The following is a 16,220-nucleotide window of genomic DNA, read 5'->3' on the forward strand; positions in this document are numbered from 1 at the left end:
TATGTTCATATTGAAGTAAATAAGGTTTGGGATAACTTTTTTTTTTAATTGTTCATTATTAAAGATAATTGAAGCACCCACAACTCTGCAAAATTAAAATGTTTAGATAGTGCCATGTCAGATCATAATTGTACCAAATCTAAGTTTTATCTAAATAAACATTTTTTCTATGATTACTGCAATTGTTGAATAATAAAAAATAAAAGAAAACAAATATTTAAATCCTGCCAACCCCCAAAGATTTTTAAAAGAGAAAAGGTAAGCTAGAGTTAGCTACTAGACAGTCTTTTGAGAATAAGCACATGAATAATAATATGTTGGAGGCAGAATTAGAAAGCAAGCTTTCTACCAAACACAATTTGGAGGATCACATTTGATATACTGCCTACAAGGAGGATATCATTCTATTATAGGGTTTATAACCTGTAGATTTCTGAGTCAAGAGGACTGCTGGAATGAAAGTGCTTTCTGTTGCCTGGAGATGAATTTAATGTTTCGTTTTCCATTACGATTGTTACATACTTGGGACTTAATCATGTTGTTTTTCCATAGACTTCAGATTTGATGCTTTTATGAGGATTTTTTAGATTGTCTACCTATTTAGGAGCTTAGTCAATTCAAGGAGGAAGGCACCAAAGACCACTGTATAGATTTGTGCATATAAATAAGTCTTATATATCTACATGATTTGTCATCCGTAAATAATTGGGGGAATTCAAAAGTTACAGGCAGAAAAGATTGACCTTTGAAAGTTTAAAGTTTTGACTATGAAAATCAATTGCTTTTGACAAATTAGGTTCATAAGTGACTGTGAGTCATCCCATGCCATGACTTCATTCATGACTTTCAAATTTCTAGTCTGTTGCAGGGGAGATTCAATGTAGAAAAATTCAGGCTAAAAGTGAGCATGTCTCTAAAAGAAAAGAGATTGTAATTTCTAAATGTGAATAACAATAATTATAATCTATAGCAGAAAGAGATTATTAGTTGGTGAAATTTAAGATTAGTATAATTCACAATTATGGAAAACAATTATTACTACTTGATGAAAATATTACTTTGCCTGAAAACCAAAGCTTGTTTTGCCTGTTTTCCTAAGTCCTGTTGAACTTAATGTCAGAAGGGTCAAATACCAAATTCAACCAGGACTGAAATAAAGAAAATGCAATCCTAAACTATATTCTGGATGTGGAAAATACTGGTTTATATTTTTCATGTTTAAAAATAATAGCAAAAGTGTATCTAGTTTGTTCAGCTCTTATCAAAAAGATGTGGCAGGATTATAGTGTCAAATAAATAATGTTTGTAATGGAAGGTAAATCATGAAGTCACAGCCATTTTGTAGCAAAACATCTAATATAGGAGTTGTTTTTTAATGGTTGTAATCAGCACACAGTACTGATTCAAAAGCCAAAGTACAATGACATTCTCTTTTATGTTTGACTTTATTTTAATATTATATTGATTTCAGCATTACTTGATGGGGTCAGAATATAAACAGACACTGCCAAAACAGTTTAATCCACACACAGTCTGCCTCTGTCTATTAACTCTTTATTTATTTATTTTATATTATTATTATTATTTTTTGTGTGTGGTTTTTGGCCGGGGCTGGGTTTGAACCCACCACCTCCGGCATATGGGACTGGCGCCCTACTCCTTGAGCCACAGGTGCCACCCATCTATTAACTCTTAATACCGTCTTTCCTCCTCCCACGATTTTGTTTTTTCTCTCTGCACAGCTCACTTTATTTATTTATTTATTTATTTATTTATTTATTTATTTATTTGAGTCAGAGCTTCAAGCTGCCACCTTGGGTAGTAGAGTGCTGTGGCATTACAGCTCACAGCAACCTCCAACTCTTGGGCTCAAGCGATTCTCCTGCCTCTGCCTCCCAAGTAGCTGGGACTACAGGTGCCAGTCACAATGCCCGGCTATTTTTTGGTTGCAGCCATCATTGTTGTTTGGTGGGCCAGGGCTGGATTTGAATTCACCAGCTCAGGTGTATGTGGCTGGCGCTTTAGTCGCTTGAGCCACAGGTGCCAGCTCACTTTAGATTCAATCCTTGCTTTTTAAAAGACTAATGATGTACATCCCTGGCTACCTCAAAGTCATCTTCTAATAATTCCTTCTTTTTCATGAGCCGTTATTTATTCTTTTTGCTCAGATTTTGGTGCTCAACAATCTTGTCATAATTGAAGTGTTTCTTGCTGTCTTCCTCCTCATCCATCACAAGCGAAGCCATTTCAGCCTTTTGTCTTTCCATTTAAGTTTCTTCTTCTGGAGGCATGTCATCTTTTGCAATTTTTATTGATTTTTTCTTTATACCTACTTTTTTAAACTTCTTCAGTAAAGTATGGGTTATTCAAATCAACATCAGAGGGAAGTTCCTCTTCACTGGCCTCTTCGGCAAGAGCCTTCTGTTTCTTTTTCAGTCTTTTTTTCTCTTCTAAAAATTGTTGCCAAGGAGTCAGTTTATCTTTTCCTTCCAATTTGTTTTTGACCATCTCTTCTGCACTTTCTTTAAGACTTGGAACCCACTTAATTTCCATTTCCGTATCATTTTCTTTTCTTTTTCTTGAATAAACTGCAAGAGCTACCTATATTTGGCAATCTGTTCTTCATCATCCTTCTGACTTTTTTTTTTTTTTTTGTAGAGACAGAGTCTCACTGTACCGCCCTCAGATAGAGTGCCATGACGTCACACGGCTCACAGCAACCTCCAGCTCTTGGGCTCATGCGATTCTCTTGCCTCAGCCTCCCGCGATTCTCTTGCCTCAGCCTCTCAAGCAGCTGGGACTACAGGCGCCCACTACAATGCCCGGCTATTTTTTTGTTGCAGTTTGGCCAGGGCTGGGTTTGAACCCGCCACCCCCGGCATATGGGGCCAGCACCCTACTCACTGAGCCACAGGTGCCGCCCCTGACTTTTATTTTTCCATCTATCAACTCTATCAGCACCTTGTAACTCCACTTCTATCTCCTCTTCATCTTAACTAGAAGCTAAGTAGGCTTGAAAATCCATATCCAAAAGTTCTTCATTTTTAAACTTCCTATTGAATGTTGTAATTCTTTCACGATCAGTCTCATCCCAAGTGATCTCCACCGTTGATGTTCCCATTGCAGCAGATGTGAAATATTTTGGTTTATATGCTGTTATATACACTTCTGAGGCTACATCCTTGGGTTCATCATCAAAAGTAATATCATCTGGTATAAACCTTTGATCTAGGAATGAACAACTACTTTCGAATTCCAGGCCATCACGATCCTCATAAATTTTACTGGCTGTTTCAGGAGAATCAAAGTCTACTACTGTGTAATAGTACTTCAGCCATTTGAACTGATAATCTCTCAGTTTCTCTCTAGAGTTTCAGTCCTTTTCAGGGACATCTTCAGGAATGCTTAATAACTCTACTGGTCCTTGAACTTGTTCTTCCTTCATTCTCTCCTTTCCAAAATATGAAGGATATATTGTCACAGAAAATAGAACACCTCCTTTAGGTTTAAATGAATTGAACAGAGCCAGCAAATCTTTTGCCTATAATCTATTCCAATCCATGCTACAAACTGCTAATCGATGTGTAATATCATCAGTCTGAGGAGCATCTTTATCTAATTTTCTCCAGGCATGCTCAAAACCAGATTCTTCTGGAAACAAATCTGCCATATCATCTTCTTCATAACTAGTTTTTATTTTTCCTTTAACCTTTTCAAGATCAGGACCATTGTCACTTTCATTCTCTTCATTATCCTTCATCTTCTTCCTTGTCTTCCTCCACACTATCATCATCAACTGAAGCTCTATCAACACCTGTCATCTCACTTTCAGATTTTTCATCACTTCCTATTTCACTAACACTTTCTGAATTTTCCTCCAGAGCACCTTTTCAAACATTTTGCTTTCCATTGAATTTTCATAAGCATCACTGTCTCTTGCCATTATGGGTGAAACTACTGATCGCAATTCTCCTCTTGTCTTAGAACACGTGATCTCAGAATATTTCACAATTTCAGAGGTGTCAGAGTCTATTGTTCTTAGTTTTCCTTTGGGACAAGAATCTGTATTATGTTGAACAATGTTTTTACTGTCTCATCTACTTTTTTGAGTAAAATCTTGGCTATCCTTCTTCGGACTTGCATTTGAATCTACCTGAGATTTACATGTGTTTTTCATTTTCTGAATTCTTTCAGAATTATGTAAATCACTTTCATTTTCAAATCCTTTTGATTAACTTTCTTGGTTTCTTTCTTTTTCTCAAACAGATCTTTTGGATCTACTTCCTTTTTCATATGAGGTTTTTTTGTTCTTCATTTTCTTTTGATTAAATGTTTTGATGTCTTCATCAGAAAGATCAGAATCAGAATCTGAAAGATCATAAAAACATTTTAAGTCTTCTGTAGTGCTATGGTTGATTAGGCATCCTCTTTTATCCACAGCATAGTTCAACTTAAACTTTTTATCATGAAACAGGGTTCGAAATCTCTTGTCAATTTTGACTTTTCAATTCTTTTCTGGCATTTCCCCAAATCTTGGGTCCTTTGCCACCTGCCTAAACCTCTGGTCACTCATTATTTCTTGTTTGGACAACATTTTTAAATGTCTTGAACAAATTCTTGCAGAAACCAAATACATCCAGAAGCTCTCTCACAGCCTCAAGAGGGACCCACACCCATAATTCTCCCTCCTCCCATGATTTTTAAGGTAAATAACACAGTCCAATTTAACTATAAAGAAGAAAAGAGTCAAAACACGGTATAGACAGGTGTAGTCTCACCAGAGAACTCAGAGTCAAAAGTTCTTGGACACAACTGCCAGAACTAACAAAGGCTTCTTTCATAATTTCAGCCTAAACTCACTTTTAATTTTGTCATCTGTGAAATGACAGGAAACCTGCTCTTTACTAAGTCTGTAGAAGAAAAATAATTTCTTAAGTACCTACTGTATTAAGTGTTAGATTTTTATATTTGGAAATCTCTTCAATCAAAAAATTAGAGGGCTTGGCCTGTGGGCCTGGGGGAGCCCCCAGCCAGCCTGCTGTCTTCCTGAGGGTGACCATGCTTACCGAGAGGCTCTGTGGGGACAAGGACACAGCCATAGCATCTCCAAGATGTTGTCCTCAACTTCCTTATCGCTCTGCTCCAGGAATAAAATGCACTTTTTCCTGTGACTTGAAAATGCCCATTGTGACAACCTCGCTAAGGGAGGCAATAGTGGAAAGGAGCAGTTCTGGGTATTTGATGCAATAATGGGAATCAGATAATCATCTGAGGGGATAAGAAATACTGCAGACCCATGGTTTCCTTGAATTTTGCACAAGAGCCACCGACCTCGGAGGAAGGATTAATCCAGACGCACTTGGGGGTGTTTTTACATTACTGCCTCTTCGTGGATTCTCCTTTTAAAGCAATTCTTGGTCAATGGTCAATGAAAATAAGAGGATGTACATTCCAGAGGAAAACCACCAAGATGTATGAACAGATTCATTTAAAAAGTGGCATATAAGCGCCTTGACAGCAATATAAGTGCCCTCCCGGATCTCCGTAAGAGCTACGGCATGACCACGATTGGCACCACCCCAGACCTCAGTAAGAGCTGCACCAGACTGCAATCGGGGCCAGCCTGGAGCATAAGAGCTGCCTGCAACTGATATTGGCACCTGCCCAGACCTCCGTAAGAGCTGGACTTCTGGGACCTCTGTAAGAGCTGCACAGCTACCGTGATCAGCGCCCACCCGGACATCAGTAAGAGCTGCTCAGCGATCCCTGACCCACGACTGCGCCCACCCGCAGGGCCTCCACATGCCCTGACCAGGAACTGCAGGAGCGCCGAAACCCCGCGTCCTCCCTCATGTACCCTCCCTGCTTCTACACTGCTCCAGGACTCTGGTAGCTGGGTGAATTTCAGAGCCCTCCCTGCCTCTGTGCGGAGCCCTTATCCTGGCCATAGACTGCTGGAGCCTTGGGCTCTCTGTGCCAAAGTCACTGGGCAACAGGCACTCCTGAACCATGTGCACCACCCTCAGCCCTGTTGCTGGATTCAGGAGCCCTGTTGCTGGATGCAGGAGTGTCACACTCCGGAGCTGCTTTCACAACCAGAACTCCCTGGCTGGGGCAGCCCCAGAGAAACTACATAGGGTCACTCCCTACAAAGATCCAGCAACAATAGAGTGATCCCACTGGGGTCTAATCTTGGAGAGACACCGCCCCAACTCTGAGGATGGCCAGAGGCAATGGTGAAAAACAATCACTAGGCAAAATCAACAGAAAAACTCTGGCAATATGAATAATCAGATTAGATCAACTCCCCCAAGGATCAATGTGACAGACACAGCACAAGATCCCATGCACAAAAAAATCGCTGAGATGTGAGAAATCGAATTCAGAATCTGGATAGCAAATAAGATCAAATTAGAATTCTAAGCAGTAACCCAAAAGATATCTCAAGAATTCAGAATTCAAAGACCAAATGACCAAAGATTTTGACACATTGAGACAATAAGTTGCAGCCCTCAAAGATCTGAGAAACACAGTAGAATCCACCAGTAACAGAATGGGGCAAGCAGAAGAAAGGATTTCTGACATTGAAGACAAAGCTTTCGAACTCTCCCAAACTCTCAAAGAGGAAGGGAAATGGAGGGCAAAAACTGATCACTATCTCAGAGAGCTCTGGGATAATTTGAAGAAAACCAATATTCATCTTATAGGGATCCCCGAAAGCGACGAAGTGGCTACACAAGGCACAGAGTCTCTTTTCCATGAGATTATGAAGGAGAACTTTCCAGATATGCCAAGAGATTCTGAAATTCAGATAGCAGACAGTTTCAGAACCCCAGCAGGACTCAACCTGAATAAGACATCCCCCAGACACATCATAATCAATTTCACTAAAGTTAATATGAAGGAGAAAATTCTGAAAGCAGCCAGATGAAAGAAAACCATTACCTACAAGGGGAAGAATATTAGAATAACTGCAGATCTCTCTGCTGAAACCTTTCAAGATAGAACAGGATGGTCATCAACTTTTAATCTCCTAAAACAAAATAACTTTCAACCCAGGATCATGTACCTAGCTAAACTGAGTTTCATTTATGATTGAGAAATTAAATACTTCAATGACATTCACATATTGAAGAAATTTTCCATAACTAAACCAGCTCCCCAGGATATTCTCAGACCTATGCTTCATAAAGACCAGCATAACCCTCCACCACAAAAGTAAATTCACCCAGAAACTTTTGATCAAATTCCAACTTCCACAGTTGCAAAAGGATTAATAATGTCCACTGGACTCTCGAAAGGCTTATCAATATTCTCAATTAATGTGAATGGTTTAAATTGTCCACTAAAGAGGCACAGGTTGGCTGACTCAATAGAAAAACTCAAGCCAGATATCTGCTGCATACAAGAATCTCATCTTACATTAAAAGACAAATATAGACTCAAGGTGAAGGGATGGTCATCTATACTCCAGGGAAATGGAAAGCAGAAAAAAGCAGGTGTTGCAATCCTATACGCAGATGCAATAGGCTTTAAACCAACCAAAATAAGGAAGGATAAGGATGGGCACTTCATATTTGTTAAAAGTTATACTCAATATGATGAGATTTCAATTATTAATATTTATGCATCCAACCAGAATGCACCTCAATTTATAAGACAAACTCTAACAGACATGAGCAACTTGATTTCCTCCAGTTCCATAGTAGTTGGAGATGTTAACACCCCTTTAGCAGTGCTGGATAGATCCTCTAAAATAAAAAGCTAAGGAAAGAAATTTTAGATTTAAACTTAACCATTCAACATCTGGACTTAACGGACATCTACAGAACATTTCCTCCCAACAAAACTGAATACACATTCTTCTCATAAGCCCACAGAACATACTCCAAAATCGACCACTTCTTGGCCACAAATCTAAACTCAGAAAATATAAAAAAATAGAAATTATTCCTTTCATCTTCTTATAGAATAAAAGTTGAACTCAATAACAACATGAATATGCATACCCATACAAAAACATGGAAGCTAAATAACCTTATGCTGAAGAATAGATGGGTTATAGATGAGATTAAAAAGGAAATCACCAAATTTTTCGAACAAAACAACAATGAAGACACGAATTATCAGAACCTCTGGGATACTGCAAAGGCAGTCCTAAGAGGGAAATTTATAGCACTGCAAGCCTTCCTCAAGAAAACGGAAATAGAGGAAGTTAATAACTTAATGTAACATCTCAAACAACTGGAGAAAGAACATTCCAACCCCAAACCGAGCAGAAGAAAAAAAAAATAGCCAAAATCAGAGCAGAATTAAATGAAATTAAAAACAAAAGAATTATACAACACATCAATAAATCCAAAAGTTGGTTTTTTGAAAAGATCAATAAAATAGATGAACCTTTGGCTAACCTAACCAGGAAAAAGAGTAAAATCTCTAATTTCATCAATCAGAAATGGTAACGATGAAATAACAACAGACCCCTCAGAAATTCAAAAAATCCTTTAAGAATACTACAAGAAACTCTACTCTCAGAAATACAAAAATCTGAAAGAAATTGACCAATATCTGGAAGTACACCACCTACGTGGACTTAGCCAGAATGAAGTGGAAATGTTGAACAGGCCTATATCAAGGTTTGAAATAGCATCAACTATACAAAATCTCCCTAAAAAGAAAAGCTCATGAGTAGATGGCTTTATGTCAGAATTCTACCAAACTTTTAAAGAACTAATACCTATATTATTAACCTTTTCAAAAATATAGAAAAAGAAGGAACATTACCCAACACATTCTATGAAGCAAACATCACCTTGATCGCCAAACCAGGGAAAGACCCAACAAGAAAAGAAAATTATAGACCAATGTCACTAATGAATATTGATGCAAAAATGCTCAATAAGATCCTAACAAACAGAATCCAACAACACATCAAAAAAATTATACACCATGACCAAGTGGGATTTATCCCAGGGTCTCAAGGTGGTTCAATATACGTAAATCTGTAAATGTAATTCAGCACATAAACAAACTAAAAATTAAAGACCATATGATTCTCTCAATTGATGTAGAAAAAGCTTTTGATGATATCCAGCATCCCTTCATGATCAGAACACTTAAGAAAATTGGTATGGAAAGAACATTTCTTAAACTAATAGAGGCCATCTACAGCAAACCCACAGCCAATATCATATTGGATGGAGTTAAACTGAAATCATTTCCACTTAGATCAGGAACCAGGCAAGGTTGCCCATTGTCTCCATTGCTCTTTAACATTGTAATAGAAGTTTTAGACATTGCAATTAGGGAAGAAAAGGTGATCAAGTGTACCCACATAGGGTCAGAAGAGATCAAACTTTCACTCTCCGCAGATTATATGATTGCTTATATGGAAAACACTAGGGATTCTAGTACAAATTATTACAGGGGTATTTGCGAAACTTGGTAAAGGTAGAATGTAAATGTTTTGGCACAGTAACTGAGATAACACCGGAAAGGCTATGTTAACCACTGTGATAAAAATGTGTCAAATGGTTTACGAAGCGAGTGTATGATACCCCATGATCATATCAATGTATACAGTTATGATTTAATAAAAAAAAGAAAAAAAAAGAAGTGATAAAGAAATACAGCAATGCCTCAGGCTACAAATTCAACACCTATAAATCTGTAGCCTTTATATATACCAACAATAACCAAGCCAAAAAAACAGTCAAGGACACTCTTCCTTTCACAGTAGTGCCAAAGAAGATGAAATATTTGGGAGTATACCTAACAAAGGACGTGAAAGATCTCTACAAAGAGAACTATGAAACTTTAAGAAAAGAATTAACTGAAGATGTTAACAAATGGAAAAACTTACCATGCTCATGGCTGGGAAGAATCAACATTGTTAAAATGTCTATACTACACAAAGCAATATATAATTCTAATGCAATTCCTATTAAAGCTCCATTGTCATATTTTAAAGATCTTGAAAAACTAATACTTCGTTTTATATGGAATCAGAAAAAACCTCGAATAGCCAAAACATTACTCAGCAATAAAAACAAAGCAGGAGGAATCACGCTACCAGACTTGAGACTGTACTATAAATCTATAGTGATCAAAACAGCATGGTAATGGCACAAAAACAGAGAAGTAGATGTCTGGAACAGAACAGAGAACCAAGAGATGAATCCAGCTACTTACCATTATTTGATCTTTGACAAGCCAATTAAAGCATTCAGTGGGGAAAAGATTCCCTATTTAATAAATGGTGCTGGGTGAACAGCTGGTGATCTGTAAAAGACTGAAACTGGACCCACACCTTTCAACATTAACTAAGATAGACTCTCACTGGATAAAAGATTTAAACATAAGACATGAAACTATAAAAATAATTGAAGAAAGAGCAGGGAAAACTCTTGAAGGAATCGGCCTGGGTGAATATTTTATGAGGAGGACTCCCCAGCCAATTGAAGCAGTATCAAAAATACACTACTGGGACCTGATCAAACTGAAAAGCTTCTGCACAGCCAAGAACATAGTAAGTAAAGCAAACAGACAGCCCTCAGAATGGGAGAAAATATTTGCAGGTTATACCTGCAATAAAGGTTTAATAACCAGAATCCACAGAGAACTCAAATGTATAAGCAAGAAAAGAACAAGTGATCCCACCTCAGGGTGGGCAAGGGACTTGAAGGGAAACTTCTCTAAAGAAAACAGATGCATGATCTACAAACACATGAAAAAAAGCTCATCATCCTTAATCATCAGAGAAATGCAAATCAAAACTACTTTGAGATATCACCTAACCCCAGTAAGAGTAGCCCACATAACAAAATCCCAAAACCAGAGATCTTTGCATGGATGTGGAGGAAAGGGCACACTTCTACACTGCTGGTGGGAATGTACACTAATATGTTCCTTCTGGAAGGATGTTTGGAGAATACTTAGAGACCTAAAAATAGACCTGCCATTCATTCCTATAATTCCTTTACTAGGTTTATACCCAGAAGACCAAAAATCCCAATATAACAAAGACATCTGTACCAGAATATTTATTGCAGCCCAATTCACAATTGCTACATCATGGAAGAAGCTCAAATGCCCATCAACCCACGAATGGACTAGAAAATTTTGGTACATGTATACCATGGAATATTATGCGGCCTTAAAGAAAGATGGAGACTTTACACTTTCACGTTTACATGGATGGAGCTGGAACATATTCTTCTTAGCAAAGTATCTCAGGAATGGAAAAAAAAAGTATCCAATATACTCAGCCCTACTATGAAGCTAATTTATAGCTTTCACATGAAGGCTATAACCCAACTATAGCACAAGAATATGGGGAAAGGGCCAAGGAAGGGGATGGGAGTGGGGAGGTTAGGGTGGAGGCAGGGTAATGGGTGGGGCCACACCTACGGTGCATCTTAGAATGGGTACAGGCGAATCTTACTAAATGCAGAATACAAATGTCTACATACAATAACTAAGAAAATGCCATGAAGGCTACGTTGAACAGTTTGATGAGAATATTTTAGGTTGTATATGAAACCAGCACACTGTAGCCCTTGACTGCATAAAATGTACACAGCTATGATTTAACAATAAAAAAATAAAATAAAAAGTGACATATAAATAAAAAAATTAGAGGTACAAATGATAGCATTTTAAATTTCATTTACTAAATCTTCAGAGATATATTATTTCATTGTAAAAAGCTCTGTTTTGGTCTGAAAAGTGCATCAGAGACTTTATTTTGACAACACTGATGTTGTCACCAACTAGAAACATCCTTGAAATCCATCATGTAATGAAGAAAGGATTTCAAACTGTACATACCACATTATCTGCAGATACTTCATGGTGGTCCTCCTCCTTATGAGCCCTTGACTCATTTGGAGCAACTTCATTGGACTCTTCTACCAAAATTAAAAAAAGCCATAATTTCATTTTTTATTCCTCAAAACTTTATTGGAAATGCTTTTTTCACTTAATTTCTCTACTGTAAAAAGACATAAAAGGCAAATTTACTTCACACATGCGTTGTTGATCAATTCTGCCTCAAACAATACTAAGAATTCCGAGAATACTAAGTAAGTGTAGATGGGGCAAATACAAAGATCAGCACAACTATGGTTTTTGTAATTGAAAAAAAAAATGCAAGAAACATATATTCTTAACAATGGAGGATTGCAGAAATCATTTAGGACATATCTCTATAAATAAATACTATGAAACTACTAAAAATGAAGTAGAAAAACAGTTAACAATGAGGAAAATATACATGATCTACTGGAAAGTAAAAAAATAAAGGTGATAAGACCTATTATGTGGGTAAATATAACTTTAATTTTTTAAAAGAACATGTAAGTATAAATATCATGGAGACTAAAATATTGGCACTATTTACACAAAAACATTGTCATTATCATTTCTGGACAGAATTATAGGTGATATTTTCCTTGAATTTTTTTTGCTTTTATATATTTAAATATTTTTTCAGAAAGAATATTTACTGATCATTGTAATAAGGGAAAAGTGATAAAATAATTTTCAAATATATGAAATAAAACATAAATATAGCACATTTCTAATTTTATAGAAAGGCATGTATAGGTGAATGCATATATATACACATGCACATACACACACACCTGTATGAATGCAAAGAGAAAATGCCGGCAAAAAAAAAAATGTTCTATTTTCAGAAGAGTTATCACTGAGGGGTAGGATTATTTCTATTTTTGTTGTATTTCCCAATATTTCTTCAATGAACATGAAGGCCTTTTCTGATCACAGTTTAATATGCTAAAAATGAGAAAATAAGAAAAAAAATAATTCAAAGTAACCAATCTACTAAAAAGCTCAAGGGAAGTGGCTATTTTTTTTTTTTAACCTTAGACAGCTGAACAAAAATATTTATTAGCCTTCCCAAGATTTCTCCACATTCAGTCGTTCTCATGAATAGACATATAGTGAGTGGTGCCTTGTATGTGCATGGGGGATGAATCAGCAGGAAAACAGAGTTGCTCCAGAAATTCACATAGAAGCATTTAGAGAATTCAAGTTTAAGATATCCAGAAAAATCTTACCAGTGTTTTAATACAAAGTCCTTATAAATTCAATTTCTTTATTTCCTCTTTTTCCTTCACTAGATTTTCAAAAAATAAGTTTCATTGCATATATTTAAGGTATACAAGTGATATAAAAATAACTTGAAAAGCCATATAAGTGGATAAAGTGGTATAAGTGAACAAAGTTATAAGATACGTGTACATATATATAATAAAATAGGTATTATACTGCAACAAATTAACATACCTATTCTCTCACAGTTACCCACGTCCCTCCCAAGAGCAGCTATAATTTAGCAAATATTTTGAATACTATACACTGTCATCAACTATATTCCTTTTGTTGTACATTAGCTCTTTCAACTTGCTTGTATTATATATTTGCTACTTTATACACTTTGACTTGCATCTCCTCATGTCTTCCTCTCCACTCTGATCCTGGTAATGGCTGTTTTATTCTTTATGTCTGTATATTTGATTTCTTCCCTCACTATTTGACACAACATGGATGAATATGAAGGACATAAGTGGAATAAACAGGACACAGAAAAATACTTCACCATGTCAATTACATGTGGAATATTAATAAAAATATTGATTTACTTTCTCAAAAATAATGGTTCCTAGAGAAAGAAAACAACCTATTCATTATTTATATATTTCAAATCACAGAAATTTCAAGTCGTATGTAACTGACATCTAAATGAAATGAAGGAAAGAAAGATATTCATCAGCTTTAGTTGCAGAGCTGGTAGTAGCACTCAGAGGAGAGGTTTTGTTGTTCATCAACCCATTCCATATAGGCCTTATATTTCTGTTCCCACTTGCTTATAACTTTGTACATGATTCTGCTTTACTGGAAACTTATTTATGCAAAGTTTTATTAAATGGAAAGATTTAAATAAAGCCTTTTTTGAGGAATTCTTAAAGGTTGAGAAGTGATAAAAGTTGAATAAGGAATGGTTTCTTTTGCTTACAGATAGCTGTAACACTAGTGAAAGTTTGAAAGCAAAATATTGTCATGTGTCTGGTAATTCCTCAAGAAAAGTAACTCTGCTAATAGAAAAAATAAACAAATAAAATTATTCATCAGGGAACACTCTAAAGGGCACTCTATGTGGTGGCTATATGCTTACACTAAACTGTATTTAGAATTATCTGTTATGTACACATACACATAATAGATATAGCTGAAAAAGAAGCTTTGCTTTAAAATTTAATGTTACATATGTTTATAGTTATCATACTTTAAACAATTCACCTCTTGGGAGTAAAAATCTTTAAAAGTGCTCAACCATAAATATATTTTATTTTATTTTTATTTATTTTTTATTGTTGGACATTCATTGAGGTTGCAAAGAACCAGGTTACAATGACTGCATTTGTTAGGTAAGTTCCTCTTATAATTGTGTCCAGTCCCCAAAAGGTGTGTCACACACCGTGACCCCCACACTTCTCTCTCCTTCCTCTATCTGCTCTCCCCTTCCCCCAATAAGCCATTAAAAACGATGGAAACTTTACATCTTTTGTGTTAACCTGGATGGAAGTGGAACACATTCTTCTATAAAGTATCACAAGAATGGAGAAGCAAGAATCCTATGTACTCAATTCTGATATGAGGATAACTAATAGCCTAGTATATTTTATTTTTTGACATTAATTATAGACACAGAACTTTAAATTAAGGAGTTTAATCATGCAACTATTACTTTGGTTTGAAGTTGTGAGAACAGTGAACCCAGGGACATTTTTCACTCGCACACCTTTTTGAAACAAAAGAATGGAACTGAAAATGCTAAAAGATAAGCAGTACTTTTTGTTGGCTTTGCCTTAACCTGCCATTTACTGCATTTTAAAATACAATCTTTATTTTTGCTTGTACAGTTTTTTCTAGAAAAATTTTGTTTTTTAATTTTTAACATCAAATAAATTGTAAGTCCTGATTTAATGCTTTTTTTTTTACCATTTGTAGACATTTAGAAGCGTCTAATCCCATGTAATCAACAACTATATTAAAATATATTTAAAAGACTTCAAATTTCAATTGTTGGGTTTCAGAAATACTGTAGTATGGGTAATATGATTATTCTATTTCCATATTTCCAAGATGCAGTTTATGGAAATTTCAAAGTAGCAATACATTTAACTACATTTTTATAAACTGGAAGATAATATGGTTAGCATATTTTAAAGGTGTGGTATTCATTTAGGCTAGGTTATACAATTCACTTAATTATTATAAAAGGATCACATAGTCAAACTAATCATATTAGCATTTACCATTAACAAAAGGGGAAAGTTAATAGTACAGAAGTAGTAGGAAACCATGCCATAAAGGACAATTTCAGTGTTTGAAAATGCTTTCATGCCTTTCTCTTGCAATTTCTGATGAAAATGAAAAAGTTCACCACGCAACTGTGAAAAATAAGCCATTGAGACAAATTCCAGGTAATTGTGCTTCTCATCAAGTGTTTTTAGAATTACACATTAAATTCTCTCTCCTCTTTTCCTCATTAGGTCTTATTACTATGCCAGCTATTTAGAGAACATGCTATTAAATGACAAAAAAATACCAGTGTAGGAGCAGTGGTCCATTAAAAGTGGACCATTAAAGTAGAATTTGAAATTAATTTCATTGTTTTTGCCTTAACTACTTACTTTCTAACATTATCCATTAGATGGAGAAGTAAAAATTGGGTAATGAAATTCCACTTAGGACTGTCCATACTTTCCTTTATCAGAATATTGCCTCGCGGCTCTCCCACCCACCCATAGAAACACACAAATTCCTATTTCTCCACTCTCCCTCATGTAGATTGCCAGTCGTCAGGCTCTAAGTAGCCAGTCATGAGTCACTAGGAATAACGAAGTATCCTCAGGGCCAAACAATTTGGTAAAGACTAACAGAAAACAAAATGATTTAATAGACCAACTATATTAAAAAAAAAAAAGGCTTGAAAATGGCCTGATGCTTCTTTTTTCGTAATAGTTTAAAAATCTGCCTCACAGATTTCCTGTACAATAAATTCTCTATTATTATAAATATTATCAAAAATATTGAAGTAGGGGAGGAGAGAGAGAGAGAATATTCACATTGATAACCTTCCAAACACCTGGTCTTAAAACACATGGTCCTCTTAATGCTAACAGCTTTTC

General features: G+C 35.9%; 1 protein-coding gene and 1 pseudogene across 1 annotated transcript in view; both read right to left on the reverse strand.

Moving 5' to 3' along the window:
* The window catches only part of HDX (highly divergent homeobox), a 317,694-nt gene that overhangs the window by 11,808 nt on the left and 289,666 nt on the right, over nt 1–16,220 (reverse strand). The window contains exon 7 of the mRNA XM_053581081.1: nt 11,830–11,909. Coding sequence (XP_053437056.1) covers nt 11,830–11,909 — 80 coding nt within the window. The remainder of the gene's footprint in view (nt 1–11,829; nt 11,910–16,220) is intronic.
* On the reverse strand, nt 2,338–4,314 carry LOC128578441 (ESF1 homolog; annotated as a pseudogene).

The sequence above is a fragment of the Nycticebus coucang genome, chromosome X, assembly GCF_027406575.1.
Source record: "Nycticebus coucang isolate mNycCou1 chromosome X, mNycCou1.pri, whole genome shotgun sequence".
NCBI lineage: Eukaryota > Metazoa > Chordata > Mammalia > Primates > Lorisidae > Nycticebus > Nycticebus coucang.